Source organism: Ambystoma mexicanum, chromosome 6q (assembly GCF_040938575.1).
Source record: "Ambystoma mexicanum isolate Mex_15411 chromosome 6q, UKY_AmexF1_1, whole genome shotgun sequence".
Classification (NCBI taxonomy): Eukaryota; Metazoa; Chordata; class Amphibia; order Caudata; family Ambystomatidae; genus Ambystoma; species Ambystoma mexicanum.
Genome location: NC_090937.1, coordinates 1375960180 through 1375974247, shown reverse-complemented (window position 1 = coordinate 1375974247; position 14068 = coordinate 1375960180). Strand labels below are relative to the sequence as shown.

General features: G+C 42.8%; 1 protein-coding gene across 4 annotated transcripts in view; it reads left to right on the top strand.

Moving 5' to 3' along the window:
• AFAP1 (actin filament associated protein 1) overlaps nt 1-14068 on the top strand; it is a 551057-nt gene that overhangs the window by 326061 nt on the left and 210928 nt on the right. For all 4 annotated transcript variants that reach the window (XM_069632010.1, XM_069632009.1, XM_069632011.1 and 1 more), the window contains exon 5: nt 3177-3388. In XM_069632010.1, the coding sequence (XP_069488111.1) occupies nt 3177-3388 (212 nt within the window). The remainder of the gene's footprint in view (nt 1-3176; nt 3389-14068) is intronic.

The following is a 14068-nucleotide window of genomic DNA, read 5'->3' as shown; positions in this document are numbered from 1 at the left end:
GCTCATTGGGAAGTGGCCACAGAGGTAGGGTCTGCACCGGTCCTCCACTATGATCGCTACAGCACTTACTGACTGTAATCGCTGTGCCAATTGTATTCATGCCGCACTTACTAAATCCACAATGTCACCCCAAAGAGACCTCTAGCTTCTCACTCTGAAGATCAGCAATTCTCCCCTGTTCCCATCCCTATGGCCTTATATTCTAGTTTGTTGTGACTTCCAAGCTTCATTTCACCCTTCCTGTCAGACCAATCCTCATTGGGTTCCACCCTTTTTCATCACTCTGGATTGTGAAAGAGCTGGTTGAAATTGTAATTTTTTTACAACATCACTAAGATAAATAAATAATGGCATTATTTGACATAATGAGGAAGATGGTGACTAAGTGTTTTTAGTTGATAGTTTGACAGCTGCTGAACACTCGTGTAAAGGGTGGTGAGCTGCTATTCAGGAATGTTTCAAAGTAACTCATGGTGGGATTGAACAGCGGTCTGCTGTGAAATGTAATTTTCAAGAACCTGCTTCATGGCGATCATATGTTTTATGCCCTGCTTTGGCGGGGACTCCTATGCAGTTGGAATCCAGCCAAAGCTCTTCATTCGAGACACTGAGGTTATAGGTGCAATTACGCAAATATAATTACATTTAATTGCCTTGGCAGGGTGGCGGTCTGAGTAAATACTTAATGGGTAGGAACCTGTGACTGCAGGTTGCACCAAGACCTGTGACGCATGTGCTGAGTTCTCACAGTGGTCTAAGTGACCAGGAACCAAGCAGTACTCGGTTCCACTTCTTTTCTTGTTGCTTTTAATAGTTCTACATTCAACAAACATTTTTAGTTGTACTCGGTAAGATCCTTGAAGCTAATCGCTTCACTTGGGCTCTTGCTGAACTTCTGAGCAAGAAACAATGTGCAAGGCCTTGCTAAGGGCTGCTTTCTGTCTCCTGTGTGGATGTGGTAGGGTCTACAGGGAAGATCTGTCTGGCTTTTTAGAAACCCTGCAGTACAAGTCGAGCAGCACATATCATGTTATGCATTTTGATTTCCAATAGCTTATTTCTTATCTGTTTATCCCTTGTGTAAGGTACCAACCCTATATTTTGACTATGCAAATTGTGTACGTGTATTATTCACTTAAACAGAACTATTCTGGAACTCCTTTGGGGATGTTATCAGGCATCTCCCACAGCCCATGCAGAAGAGGGAAGTTTTAAGAAAAGCTGTGTGCGTTATACAGTGTGTCTTGAGTCCTCTCCAGCCTTTCATTTGAGTTTAGTTTTTGGGAAAGCATAGTGGAGCATTGAAAGTGTGTGGTGGTGTTGTATAACAAAATACAATGTCTTATCTGGTTTCAGATTAGTTTCTCCAACTCCAGGCCTTGAGGACCGGAATCCTGAAGGGATTTCAGGCTATCCCCCAATAGTCAAGAGGAAAAGAGTGCATACATTTAGATTAATTTCATGCAAATTTATCTCGTGACTATTAATGAGGGATATCCTGAAAACCCGTCTGGATTCCACCCCTCAAAGCTTGGAGTTGGACAGCCCGATCACCTCTCCTATACCTTTTATAGAATTTCGAGAATGTTCTAGTAGAAAAGCACCCACAACTGTCACAGCCATTACTTTTAAAATGAAATGTGTTTTGTCAGAAGAGAGCACAATGAAAAATAATCCAGGAGGAACCGCGTTCTCTTGCCCGTTTTACCCACTTGTCTACCTGCCATGCCCCAAATCCCTTAGAATTTGGTACTCCATGTTAACTTCACACCACCCCCATTGCCGCCAGGGTTGCTGTTCAACAATGTATTTGTTTCTTTTTTTGCCTCTGCCGCTCTGAACCTTTTATCCATACCTAGTTGAGGACAAATACAAAAACAAAGTTCTTTGACATCATCTTAATCATTCTTCTGGTAGTAATTATATAAACAAAAATTGTAAGAAATTAAGACTTGTTAAGATATTCTTGTAGTGTCTGTGACTACAGTGGCATAATGGTTAACTGTATGGTGTAGGTGACTTTGTAGTAAATTGCCAGCTAGATTTCAATGGCCTTCCACCCCTCATGTAGAAAGAGGAGCAGTAAATACTGACCCTCTTCTCTGATGCTTTTTAGTGTCCCAGACAGCTCTGATATTCACTGTGAGCACAGCAGGTGGCTGCATTCATTTAGGAGCTTTGGTAGGCAATGGTAGCGATACTGAGGTGATATAACCTAACGATGCAGTTCTGAGCGTGCATACATGTGAAGGGAACGTGTACTTCTGTGTTATGCATGCTCAGCTGAACATCAGGCAGCTATGACATGCTTTTCTTGAGTTTAGTTCTGAGCGTGCATACATGTGAAGGGAACGTGTACTTCTGTGTTATGCATGCTCAGCTGAACATCAGGCAGCTATGACATGCTTTTCTTGAGTTATGTTCTGAGCGTGCATACATGTGAAGGGAACGTGTACTTCTGTGTTATGCATGCTCAGCTGAACATCAGGCAGCTATGACATGCTTTTCTTGAGTTATGTTCTGAGCGTGCATACATGTGAAGGGAACGTGTACTTCTGTGTTATGCATGCTCAGCTGAACATCAGGCAGCTATGACATGCTTTCTTGAGTTATGTTCTGAGCGTGCATACATGTGAAGGGAACGTGTACTTCTGTGTTATGCATGCTCAGCTGAACATCAGGCAGCTATGACATGCTTTTCTTGAGTTATGTTCTGAGCGTGCATACATGTGAAGGGAACGTGTACTTCTGTGTTATGCATGCTCAGCTGAACATCAGGCAGCTATGACATGCTTTTCTTGAGTTTAGTTCTGAGCGTGCATACATGTGAAGGGAACGTGTACTTCTGTGTTATGCATGCTCAGCTGAACATCAGGCAGCTATGACATGCTTTTCTTGAGTTTAGTTCTGAGCGTGCATACATGTGAAGGGAACGTGTACTTCTGTGTTATGCATGCTCAGCTGAACATCAGGCAGCTATGACATGCTTTTCTTGAGTTTAGTTCTGAGCGTGCATACATGTGAAGGGAACGTGTACTTCTGTGTTATGCATGCTCAGCTGAACATCAGGCAGCTATGACATGCTTTTCTTGAGTTATGTTCTGTCACAAATACGCAGGCTCAGCTGAACGTATGGCAGCATTTCATTGTTTGTAATTGTATGATTTTTCTCCCAGATCATGATTCGGATGCCATGAGCAGCTCCTATGAATCCTATGATGAGGAAGAAGAGGATGGCAAAGGGAAGAAGATGAGGCTTCAGTGGCCCTCTGAGGAAGCTTCAATGGACCTTGTGAAAGATGCCAAAATCTGTGCCTTCCTCCTGAGAAAGAAGCGTTTCGGCCAATGGACCAAACTACTTTGCGTCATCAAGGAGAACAAGCTCCTGGTAAATCAGTGCAGACATGCTTTGCTTCTGTAGAATTATTAGACGGTTAATGCCCACAAAAATGAATGTGTGAAAATGGTGCCAACCCATCTATTTGCAGAGGCATCGGATAAGCACTGCGATCTTGTACAATGCAGCATACTTTTTACCATTGCAGTAAATATTGGGTAGAACTTTAGCCAACATCGTTACTGGCCATTTAAAGACCTATGGCCCTATCTCTGTGTAATGGGCTCCCTGCGCCCACCTTGGTGGTTTAACGAAGTGCCCCAATGATATGTAGCGTTCTAGTTTGTGCTCTCCTAGTCTTGCTCTCCAGGCCTATTTTGAGTCCTGTGTTTTGTTTCCTATGCTGGGATATTATGGGCCACCGTGGCAGCAAGAATTCAGTTCTCTAATATATTGTTCAAGGGTTTTACCATTTGATCTTGCAGCATCTGGTCCAGTGGGGTACTTAATTGCAAAACAGGGGGTTCAGGATTTCTGCAAGAATTATTTTTTTTTCCCATTCTGCATACTTTTATTTGTTTTTGCAGTGTTGGAACTTGCCACTCAGATATATATATATATATATATATATATATATATATATATATATATATATATATAAAGTAGGATTGGGGAGATGGTGCTGTCAACATATTTTAGTGTTACTTTTACTGGTGTTTTGAAGCATTCTAACTGCTTCCTAATGTAATAATAGCACCTTGTTTCTTGACAGGCTTTCGTCTCCATTTTGAAATGCCAGATGCACATATTTTCAGTCCTGGGTGGGTGTAGGCTGTAACATACTCAAACTCTGTGCCATTAAGGAATAGTTTGCATTTGCTGCTGTTCTGGACTACCATTTCTTTGGTATCATTTTGTTTCACGTCCAGGGCCAAGGGTGTGTAATTTGTTTAGGGAGGTTGCAATTGTGCTGGAGTCCTTTATTGGACAACAGTATGACCCAGCCAACTGCATATAGCTGCATTTTATTTGCGAGCCATTCAGTCTCAGACCTGGTTCCTGGGATTCCTCTAGCATTATAGGCAGGTTGTCAGGATGTGCACCATACCCCGAATGCCAGAGCCTAACCTGTACCCCAAAGCTGGTCTAAATGGCTGTGACAGATTCTGTGGCAACGAACAGTGCTGTACCTGAAGCAAGACTAAGACGAAGGTTGGGTCTCTAGGCTTTAGTGCAAGAGAAACTACTACCTCAGAGCACCTGGCAGCCTTACTATTGCAGCAATATCTTCTGGGTGAATCTAGGTGTCAATGCATATTACCCTTATGTGTATGACAAACCTTAGATGTTCTATATTATCTACACAGACTTCTCTAAACCAACGTGTTTATGTTATATCCTAAATATAAGCACATTAATGGTGCTCTCATGCGCTTGTTTAGCCTGTATGTATATTTATTCTCTTGTAAAGATAATATGAACATTAAAAATAGAATAGTCAAACAATGTACAGTTTCTAATATTAGCAATAAAGTAGTGGCCCCAGCATCCTACTCTTCTAAAATGCTAAAACTACCTACTACCAATCACAATTGTGCATGTGGCCATTGTGGCCGAGTAGAATCATACTCATAAGTCTGATGCTGTGAATTGGCATTCCAGCGGACAGGTGGGGTTTACAGACCAAGCCCTGGATTCCCCAGTATGTGGAAATAGTTCAACATGTTGTCAAAAACAGTCCATGAATTGTATTGGTACTTAACTATAAACCGCCTAAAAGCAATCTAGATCCATGGATCATTTTAAATCCCCATGCAAAGTGTTCCTCTGACCCTTCTTCTGTACTTTGATGGTGTCTCTTATCTTGGCCAAAGAGACATATGAGGGGCAACACAGATAATATTTGAATGCAGTGCTGTGCTAAAACTTGCACCATGCTAAACTCAGTTTTAGTGTTTCACTAGCACAGGGAATGATGAAAGGCTAATCTAACCAATTGAGCTACCATGGAATCGAAACATATGTTCAAACAATAGGTCTACATGGCTCACGGACATCATTTCACCGAAATGCCAGGGGTAGCAGAAGTGACATCACATGACCCATGACCCCTGATGACATCACAAGTAGTGATGTCATTTGACCCCACCCCAAAGTGATTTCGCGGGAAGCGATGGAACACGACATTTCACCCGTTGACCAAACAGGAAGTGGCATCAGATAGCATTGTACACTGCAAAAAATATGGTTATGATATCACTACAATGTGATGTACATTTCATACAAGAATGGATCGCCATATGTATGGTTAAGATCAGTGTGTATAGGCCCATATTACCAAATTACTGTGAATGCAAGCAGACGTCCATGACCAAATGATAATGATGTGTTATTATATATCACTTACACTTAAGCGCTTTATATAGAAAAAATATACACCAAATATCACCCAACCTATGTTGGTACTCATTTATCTATCTCAGAAGGATGAAAGGCTGAGTTGAGGTGTCTAAGAACAGACTAAATCAGTGACTCACCCCCTGAAGTATGCCTTGAAATAAACCTTTAATGAGTCTAACAATTATTGTATAGAATTCCAGAAAGACACATTATTTGGTATTCCTATTCTTTCTAATTTAGGGTCAGTGCTGAAAGTGTTAGACTTGTGGCACTATTGTTCTTATTTTTCTGAAGAGGCCTGAACAAGAAAGCCAGCCACTCCAGAAGTAAAGAGCCACATGGTGCTGGCCACAGCCCAGAAGCTTACATTACAAAGTACAATTTTTTATTTTTTTAGAGGTCGCAAGGGAGACCACAGAGGTCGCAGTTACGACCTCTGGCGACCCCTAAATGACGTCCCTGACATGGCTCATTTCTGACCCCAAAATATTCAAACAGTCAAAAACCTTGAATTTGGAACATTGGCAATTAGCTCTTTGAGCAGTTTACTCTCTCATGGTGAAGGCATTTGAAAGCTATTTTCTGCTTTTTTCCAGTGCAGTTCGGCTTTGTAAATTAGTTTTTCCCCAAGTATTGAAGCAAACATGCAAAATCAGAATGTGGGAAAATTGTCAACGTGCCAATTTAAGGACCAAATACTAGGTTTAAAGTTTTGGCATTGTCATTAAATCTGATTTCTTTTCTTACCCAGGTAAGTCAAGATCGTATGGGCCAGCAGTCCTTCAGCCTCTTTCCCTTCATGTTTAGTTTGGGTTATTAGGCGTCGCAAAGCGACACCTATAAAGTCCAAACTAGTGCATTCAAATACTGATTTGTGTATAAATGCAGACAAGGCCTTCTGACAAGGGGCACACACAAATAGTATTTGAGGAGGGATACACTGTTTGGTTATAATCCCACCACTTCCATTCCCATTGTTTTGCTAATCCCTATGTCCAATCCCACCCCTTCCTGCCTTTCTCTGCCCACACGTTATCAGCATGGGAACTCTTTGAGGCCTGAGCTCTCCATGCTGGTGGCCATATTGGAGATGGATGTCATTGTTAGCTCATGAGGAAAATCCTTGATTTACCAAAACCAAATCATTTGTTTTGAAATGTAGCGCTTAAAAATAACATTGTTCATTTTACATTACGTGTTATGAGCACATTTTGCTCCTATTTTTAACGTTTTACTTTTGCAAAGATAATCCGTATTCATGAAAACACGTTTCCAAATTGTAAGGTTTAACAGCTCATAACATTTTTGTTTTCATTAAGTATAAACGTTTCATTTTCTTTAGTAACTGAGCCATAGCAGTGAGTCACAAACATTCCTTTCAAGATGACTGCTGCATTCACTGTCAAGCCGCTTGAAAACCTCATGCTGCACATTGTAACTGACTCTACTTGGTTGTTTGCAGAGGGATGGCGGTGTCGCAGGTCAATCGTTGTGGGGCTGCAAACCTGCAGGCCCCATCCTCCCCTCACACCCACTGACCGATCTTATTTGCCTTCATAGGTTTTCTGTAGTTTGTCTAGCTCAGGGGTCCCCAACCTTTTGTGTGCAATGAGCAAAATTGGCATATCAAATTAAATGGTGAGCAACATCAATTTTTCGACGGAACATATTGTCGCACAGTTGGCAGACAAATTGTTTGCAACACAAATTAGAAATGTAACAAAGTTAAAACTGTGTATAGAACATTTAATTTGCAGTACTTAATAGTTATCTAGACCACGTGTTATTCTAGTCAAGGAAGTGTGGAAGGCCTTTAACTTCATTTGACGTTTAGTGATTTACAAGAAATGTTGAGGAGATTGAGTGGTCAGTAGAACATTTTTAGACATATAGGACCAGTCCAGCTGTTCAGAAATAGAGTAGGCGTAAGTAAACATTACCTAGGGATTTCAGGTTCCTGAGCAAAATATTAGTGCAAATGTATGGATGGTAAAAAGGGCCACAAACGGGGCACTGATTTTTCAGCTCTACTGAGATTCTGCCTAGGAATTTATGGGATCTTTAATGGCAAATGGTGCATTCCTAAGCATACGAGATCAGCAATACTGTTCCACAGTCATTGATGACTGTATTGTGGATGTTTTTTTCTTCAGGAATGTTATGAAATGTTACATTTCTTATTGAACAAAGAGTAAACACAATCCTCTGGAGTTCATTTTCCAATGGCCAGGGTAGGCACCACAAAGAAGATATCTGACAGCCAGAGCGGCTGGTTGGCGATGCCTAGACTCGAAAAGGAGGCCTTGGAAAGAATTAATAATTCACAAGAAATAAAGATATTCTCTTAAAACTGTTGAACAGTTCAGAGGCCACAAAGGAAAGCGTGAGTTTGTTTGAGTCTTTAGGAGAAACTATCCAGGACAGAGCTATTGGCAAACCATGCCCCCAAGTTCAGGAGCTCCAGGTTATAGGAAGGGATGCACCATGGTTTGATGCAGAATGTAGAATCTCAAAAAGAAAACCGAACCATGATTTAATGAGGGGTGTGTACCTCTGGTCAGATTTATAGTTTCAAAATGGCATAAAAAATTGCCTTAAGTTAACAATAACTTAATTGGATTGGAATACAGGGAAAATTAATTATGAAAAATGTGGACATGCATTTACCGTATCTGCCCATTAACCATGTGCGAGATGGGCACAGTATCAAACGATTACCATTTTTCCACTAGGACACTATGTAATATAAATACAGGTGACACCAAAATGAATGTAGTCGATAAATATGGTGGCATCAAACACAAACCTCACTTCTACAGAAAGTGTGCATGCACATTATTTAATAAAGGAAAGTTGGGTATGCATACCACCTCCTTGTCCATTATGCTCATACTAGCTGTACCAAGGAACGGAATAGGCCAATTTTCTCCATGACACAAACATAGTTCAAATAATGTACTCATTAATACATTTATCAGCTGGGCAAATTAACTGGAGATGACGGGTTTTAGCAATGAGACTACCATAACTAGTAAGGACATTTACTGTAAAATTATGTGCATGGTGGCACCAAACACAAATCTTGCATGTATAAAAATAAGCCAGCTGGAAACACAGCGGCTCATTGGCCAACATTCTTGCACAGTCCGGGACTCTGTACTGACTACAGTGCTACTGAGGTCTCATCCATTCAGCACCTCCTTCTAGGCCTCCACACAATGGCCCAGAGCAACTGGCGAGCAACAATTTAGGGTGCCGCGAGCAACATGTTGCTCCCGAGCTACACGTTGGGGATCCCTGGTCTAGCTCTTTTCTTTTGTATAGTGCTTTGACCGATTGCGGTGCAATAGCCGTGCCTAATAAATACTTTTGAAAAAAATATCAAATTATAGATAAAAACAGCAACCTCAACAGCAAGGTTCCATTTCCAGTCATGCTTTGCTTGTAAACATCGCAATGCAAGTTGAAAGCAGCACAAGTCATGAGAAGGCATGTCTTTATAAACTAAGCTTCGTACAGACATGACTCTTGGTGTAAACCCCGCTGGAGTTGTGTGGACATGACCGAGCTCTGCCTCGAGGCGGTCTCAGCGAGTGGTATACGTTCACAACCAGAAGGTGAATTCCACTTAGCCCTGATCAGACTGTGCGGAGTCTGTCTGCCTGCTAGAATTATTTATCCCCGATGACCTTTCTGGATCGATAAAAACCGGAAGAGTGCAGGGCGTTCTGATAAAAAGGGAGGGTTTCACTTTGGACATTCGGCAGGCGCCACCAATCGCAGCAGGGTGCATTTTTCCCCATCAACCAATCGGATGCAGGGGATTTATAACAACATAGCAACAATAGATACAACAGTTGCCACAAGCCAATCGAACACCGAAGGGACGTAGCAGCAGTTCCAAGTTTGTTGTGTTTGCTTTAAAAAAAAGTGAGTTGTGGTTTACATGAGACAGGGGAATAGACTCCAACTGGAACCAAAGCACTAACAAAATGATGATTTGGTGCCTGCAGAGAGACACAGGTTGCTGTGGAGGGAGAGGGGCGAATTATGCATGCTTATGAATACCGACCAACAAGTGAAAGTGTAGGGGCAATATGTTGGTCTGGTTTCTTTTTTTTCTCCAAGCCTTTAGCCATAGCGTTATGCTATATATAATCCATTTCCAGGCCTACGAGTACCGGAATCATTGTTGGCATAAGAGAGACCGTCGTCCTGTCCGCTGTGGGTTTTGGAGGAGCGTAATACACCCACATATTGGTGCCTAGTGCTCTAAGTGCTCACCCCGGCTTCTCCCAAACGTCTGTTGGTTGATTTAAATTTGCAATTCCCTCTATTGAACCCCCACGAGAGCCCTTCAAAGTGCACGTGCTTCTGTTTCTTCTTTGCTCCATGTTTCTTCTTTGCACCATCGCCGGTAGTAGATTCGGTTTGGCCTGGTTGGTGGACCGGGTCTACAGAGGGGACAGCGGGCAGAACCCGCTGATATCACTTGCATCTCTGGGGCCTAGATGCTGCTGCCCCAGTAACTCCTGCTATGGAAAATACATAACCCATCAATACTACTATGGAAGTTGAATTGTGCATCTCTCTACGTGTTGACCTCCACTTTTCTTACCATGTTAAAATCTGTATCTGGCATTATATAGTTCCTCCCATGGATTTCCCGATTTGGTACTGAAGGCTGGCACTCCTAGAAATGCCTGTCCACACAAAGCAGTGAAACACTGTTACAAATCCTTGTGCCGCTGTATCCTCTCAATATGGCTACACAATCTAAGTATTGGCAGTGCACATGTGTACCCTCTGAAGTGCCTGACCTATTTGGAAGGAAAATATAGCTTGAAGGCCTGTTACTTACATCGTCTGTCCTTGACCGCTTGCATTAATGGGCATGACAGGCCGTGTAAATATTCTTTGTAGGCGGAACACTTTTTTGAGAGCGTATCGTGTCCAACAGATTCTTTTGCCAATGCTCTGTAGCACTTCATTTCACTTTCATGAAATGCCTTTTGTGTGTCGGAGTGGGGGAGTGAGAGCAGATGGCTGGCTAAAGCCAAGCGGAAACCCTATATCGAGGATCTGATTATTGACTGAGTGCACGCACGTGGGTGAAGCCAGTTGGGACGATGATATATTGGGTCTCATGGAAAGTTTGGACCAGAACAAACCATCCACTTTGCGCAGCTGCGTAGACCGTAATTTAAGCATCATGGCACTGAGCTGTTGGGCCTTTGGCTGGAGGGTGTTTCCCATTATTGGATGTTGCTGGCCTACAGTGGCCATGTTTTCAAGCAGTACCTGGACTTAATTGTGGAAATGAAAGGGGAACAAGAGCCAGGGGCTGCGTGGACGCAGATGTGGGTTTGCATGGCTGTCTGCTGTTGGCCTTATCCTTTCTCTGGCAGTTTTCAGATTCAGCAGTTGAGGTTCTGATGGCTATGAGCAATTATACAATTAAACCTTTTTTTGCATTTCATAACTTCTCAAAGAAATCTGTAATTTTACGAATAAGAGGGGATGCTCTATTCTGTGTTGCAAAGTATGCATAAGCAACCCGCTCACTCCGTCACACACAGGCCACAACTGACTTCAGATGTGCAATAGCAACCACTTGTTCAATTCTCGCTGCAAACGCGTGTTCTTGCTGCTTAGAACAGCTGTTAACAATTACAGTGAGCGGTACATATTGTTTTGACTTTTGCGAGGCTAATACTGCCTGCCAGTATGGCACCCCAACTGTTGGGGAACACACAGATCATAGTAGCGATGACATTGATCCACTGATCAAATAGTGACTGCAGCTGAAGTGATGTTCACTGAGAGTTTCTCCAGAAGGACTTTTCAAATCTGCTCTGTTATAACAGAGCCTCTTTCAACCCTGCTTTCTTCCGAGGGTTTGTCAAGGCAATGTACATACTTGCATGTGTTTACGCTGTTTGCGACGCATCACTGGATGGTTTGTACCAGCTCAAGAATGACCCCTGTAAATTGAAGCAGTCTCCCACAGAAGCAAGTGAGTTGATGCAGAGCAGTTCGCTTCTGCTGCGCAGCGTGCAGCAGACCTCAACCACACTCTGCTGCGTCATCGGGAACGTATCCTGGGTGGTGCCACGCAACCAGTACGTTCAGCTTAGCTCGATCTATGCCCAATACCGCAACATTGAAAAATACAAAAACATCATTGGCAATGGATCAATGCCAGGGTGCACTTAACAAATGTAGCTTCTTTAAAAAGATGGGTGCCTGCAAACATGATAACCATGGACCGCTAGACTCTATAAAATGCATTGAGAAGGTGTGAGCACTAGGTAAACAACACTAAAATTGCTCAACTATCGCCATGCTTAACAGTGAAAAGGTTCAGGAGGATGTGGGGAGAACAATATTGGACTTTTGATAGGTGGTAGATGCTCATTGAGACGATTGAAGAACCAATGAACATGTGTCAATCTCCTGCCATTAACCAACCAACCACCAAAACGCCGAAAAACAAGAAGTAATATGGACTTCCTCAACACAGCAACTCTCACATATCTGGCCAGAGTCTAACCTGCTCTTTTTGCTCCACACAGACATTTACATTATAAACTGAATATCATTCCTTTGATCAGACTAGAGCTTAAACCATACTAGCATGCCAGACAGACTCCGGTTCACCCCTCCCCCAATCCCATCATGAATGGAAGGCCCTCTTGGATGACCTGGTCTCCCTTCCATCTCACTCTGGAAATTGAAACCACCTGCTTTGATGTTAAGATGAAGCTGTACACAGCCAGAGTCCAGGGCCTCCTGCAATCATCGAACCCACCGAACCTCTATGCCGCCCTTCATAATGCTAATCAAGACCATTCTTCTGCTGCTTTAGATCATGTATACGCTACCATGTTACTGGCTTCCACCTTCCTCTCAAATATACACTTCCCCGCAAGTACCTGGTTGATATCACATGTTTGTCCATGATATTCAGCTTTGCTTCCAACTACAAGAGAATTTCGGCAGGCTAATTTTGGTTGAAAGCCTTCCGTTGTTGCCTAAACAATTAAAACAGAGGCTATGATCCCAGACTCTTCGGTTCATGGCAAACCTCTATTCTCTTTGCTGCTTATCTAGACCCTGCCTCGACCTTAAAAAGCAAGTTTGAAGTTTGGGTACTTGTTGGACTGGATTTGTCTTGCATGACAAACTTTTCACCAATGTGGCATGGTACCACACATGCTCCTTCATTTCCTTCTACCCATCATGCTGACTGGGCACAAGGTGGCAACGGTTCTAGCATAAGCCCCATCCTGCTTCCATTACTGCAATAGCTTCTTTTGGGTGACTGGCTAAATCCTTAGACAACGGTCAGGTATCTTGCCTTTGGCTTAACGTTATTTGAATATATTGCACTCAGTCTATGGAGCCTGTCATTGGCCGTTGATAAAACAAAGCCTCTGCTTAAGACTCGCTGCCTAACCCATAAAGCCTACCAAGTCCTTGCGTAAGACTATGTGACTAGATTATTCACTCTCTCCCAGCCTTGCATGCAATTGAGGTGAGCTTCCCTAAAAGGCATCTGCCATCCTAAATACACACACTTTAGGGCTAGACGCTTAATCTTTTTCTCTTTGGAACACCAGTCCACTGCCTCCGCATCTCAAACTGGTCATCTGAGGTCCCGAAGAGCCACCCTTGTAGTATTGCTAAAGGCCCCTCTTCCGTGCTTGGCTCCTCTGTCCTGTACTGCTTCTGGCTTCTTCTCGCATTTATGTCCTTGCTGTAATAAAAGAAAATATAGGCATTGAAAAATGCATTTTAAATAAAGTTGCAGTAAATTGAACTCATTGAGCTATCTCACAGAAGTAGGCAGCCCTGACCGCAAAGTCCTTGTGTAAAGGCCCATGTTTCAAACCCAATCGACACAACAAAAAGGTGAGCTTGTCAGCTTGAGGTACAATGAGCTACTTGGGTTTTAGACACCAGTCTGGGCTGTACCCATTTCTACAAATAAAGACACATGGGAACTCTGGAAGAGGGACACACGCTGGGGAACGGGAGGCTGGGCCCAGCTATTCCCAACATATTGAATGGAGAGTTGGAACTGATACAGCTTTGCTCATCTCCAGTATTTAGACTCTCTTATTGTGGATGCAAAGAAATTACGTTTTTGGTCAGGGTCGGACTGGGACAGGAAATGGGCCCGGACACCCAAAAAAAAAAGTGGCCCACCCCTCGCCTCAAAAATGTGGCCCACCCCTCGCCTCAAAAAAAGTGGTCCTCAAAACATCATCCGTGAATCGCGTCAATTCACGACTTCTACAGAAAATGCTACATATTGAGGTTTCATGT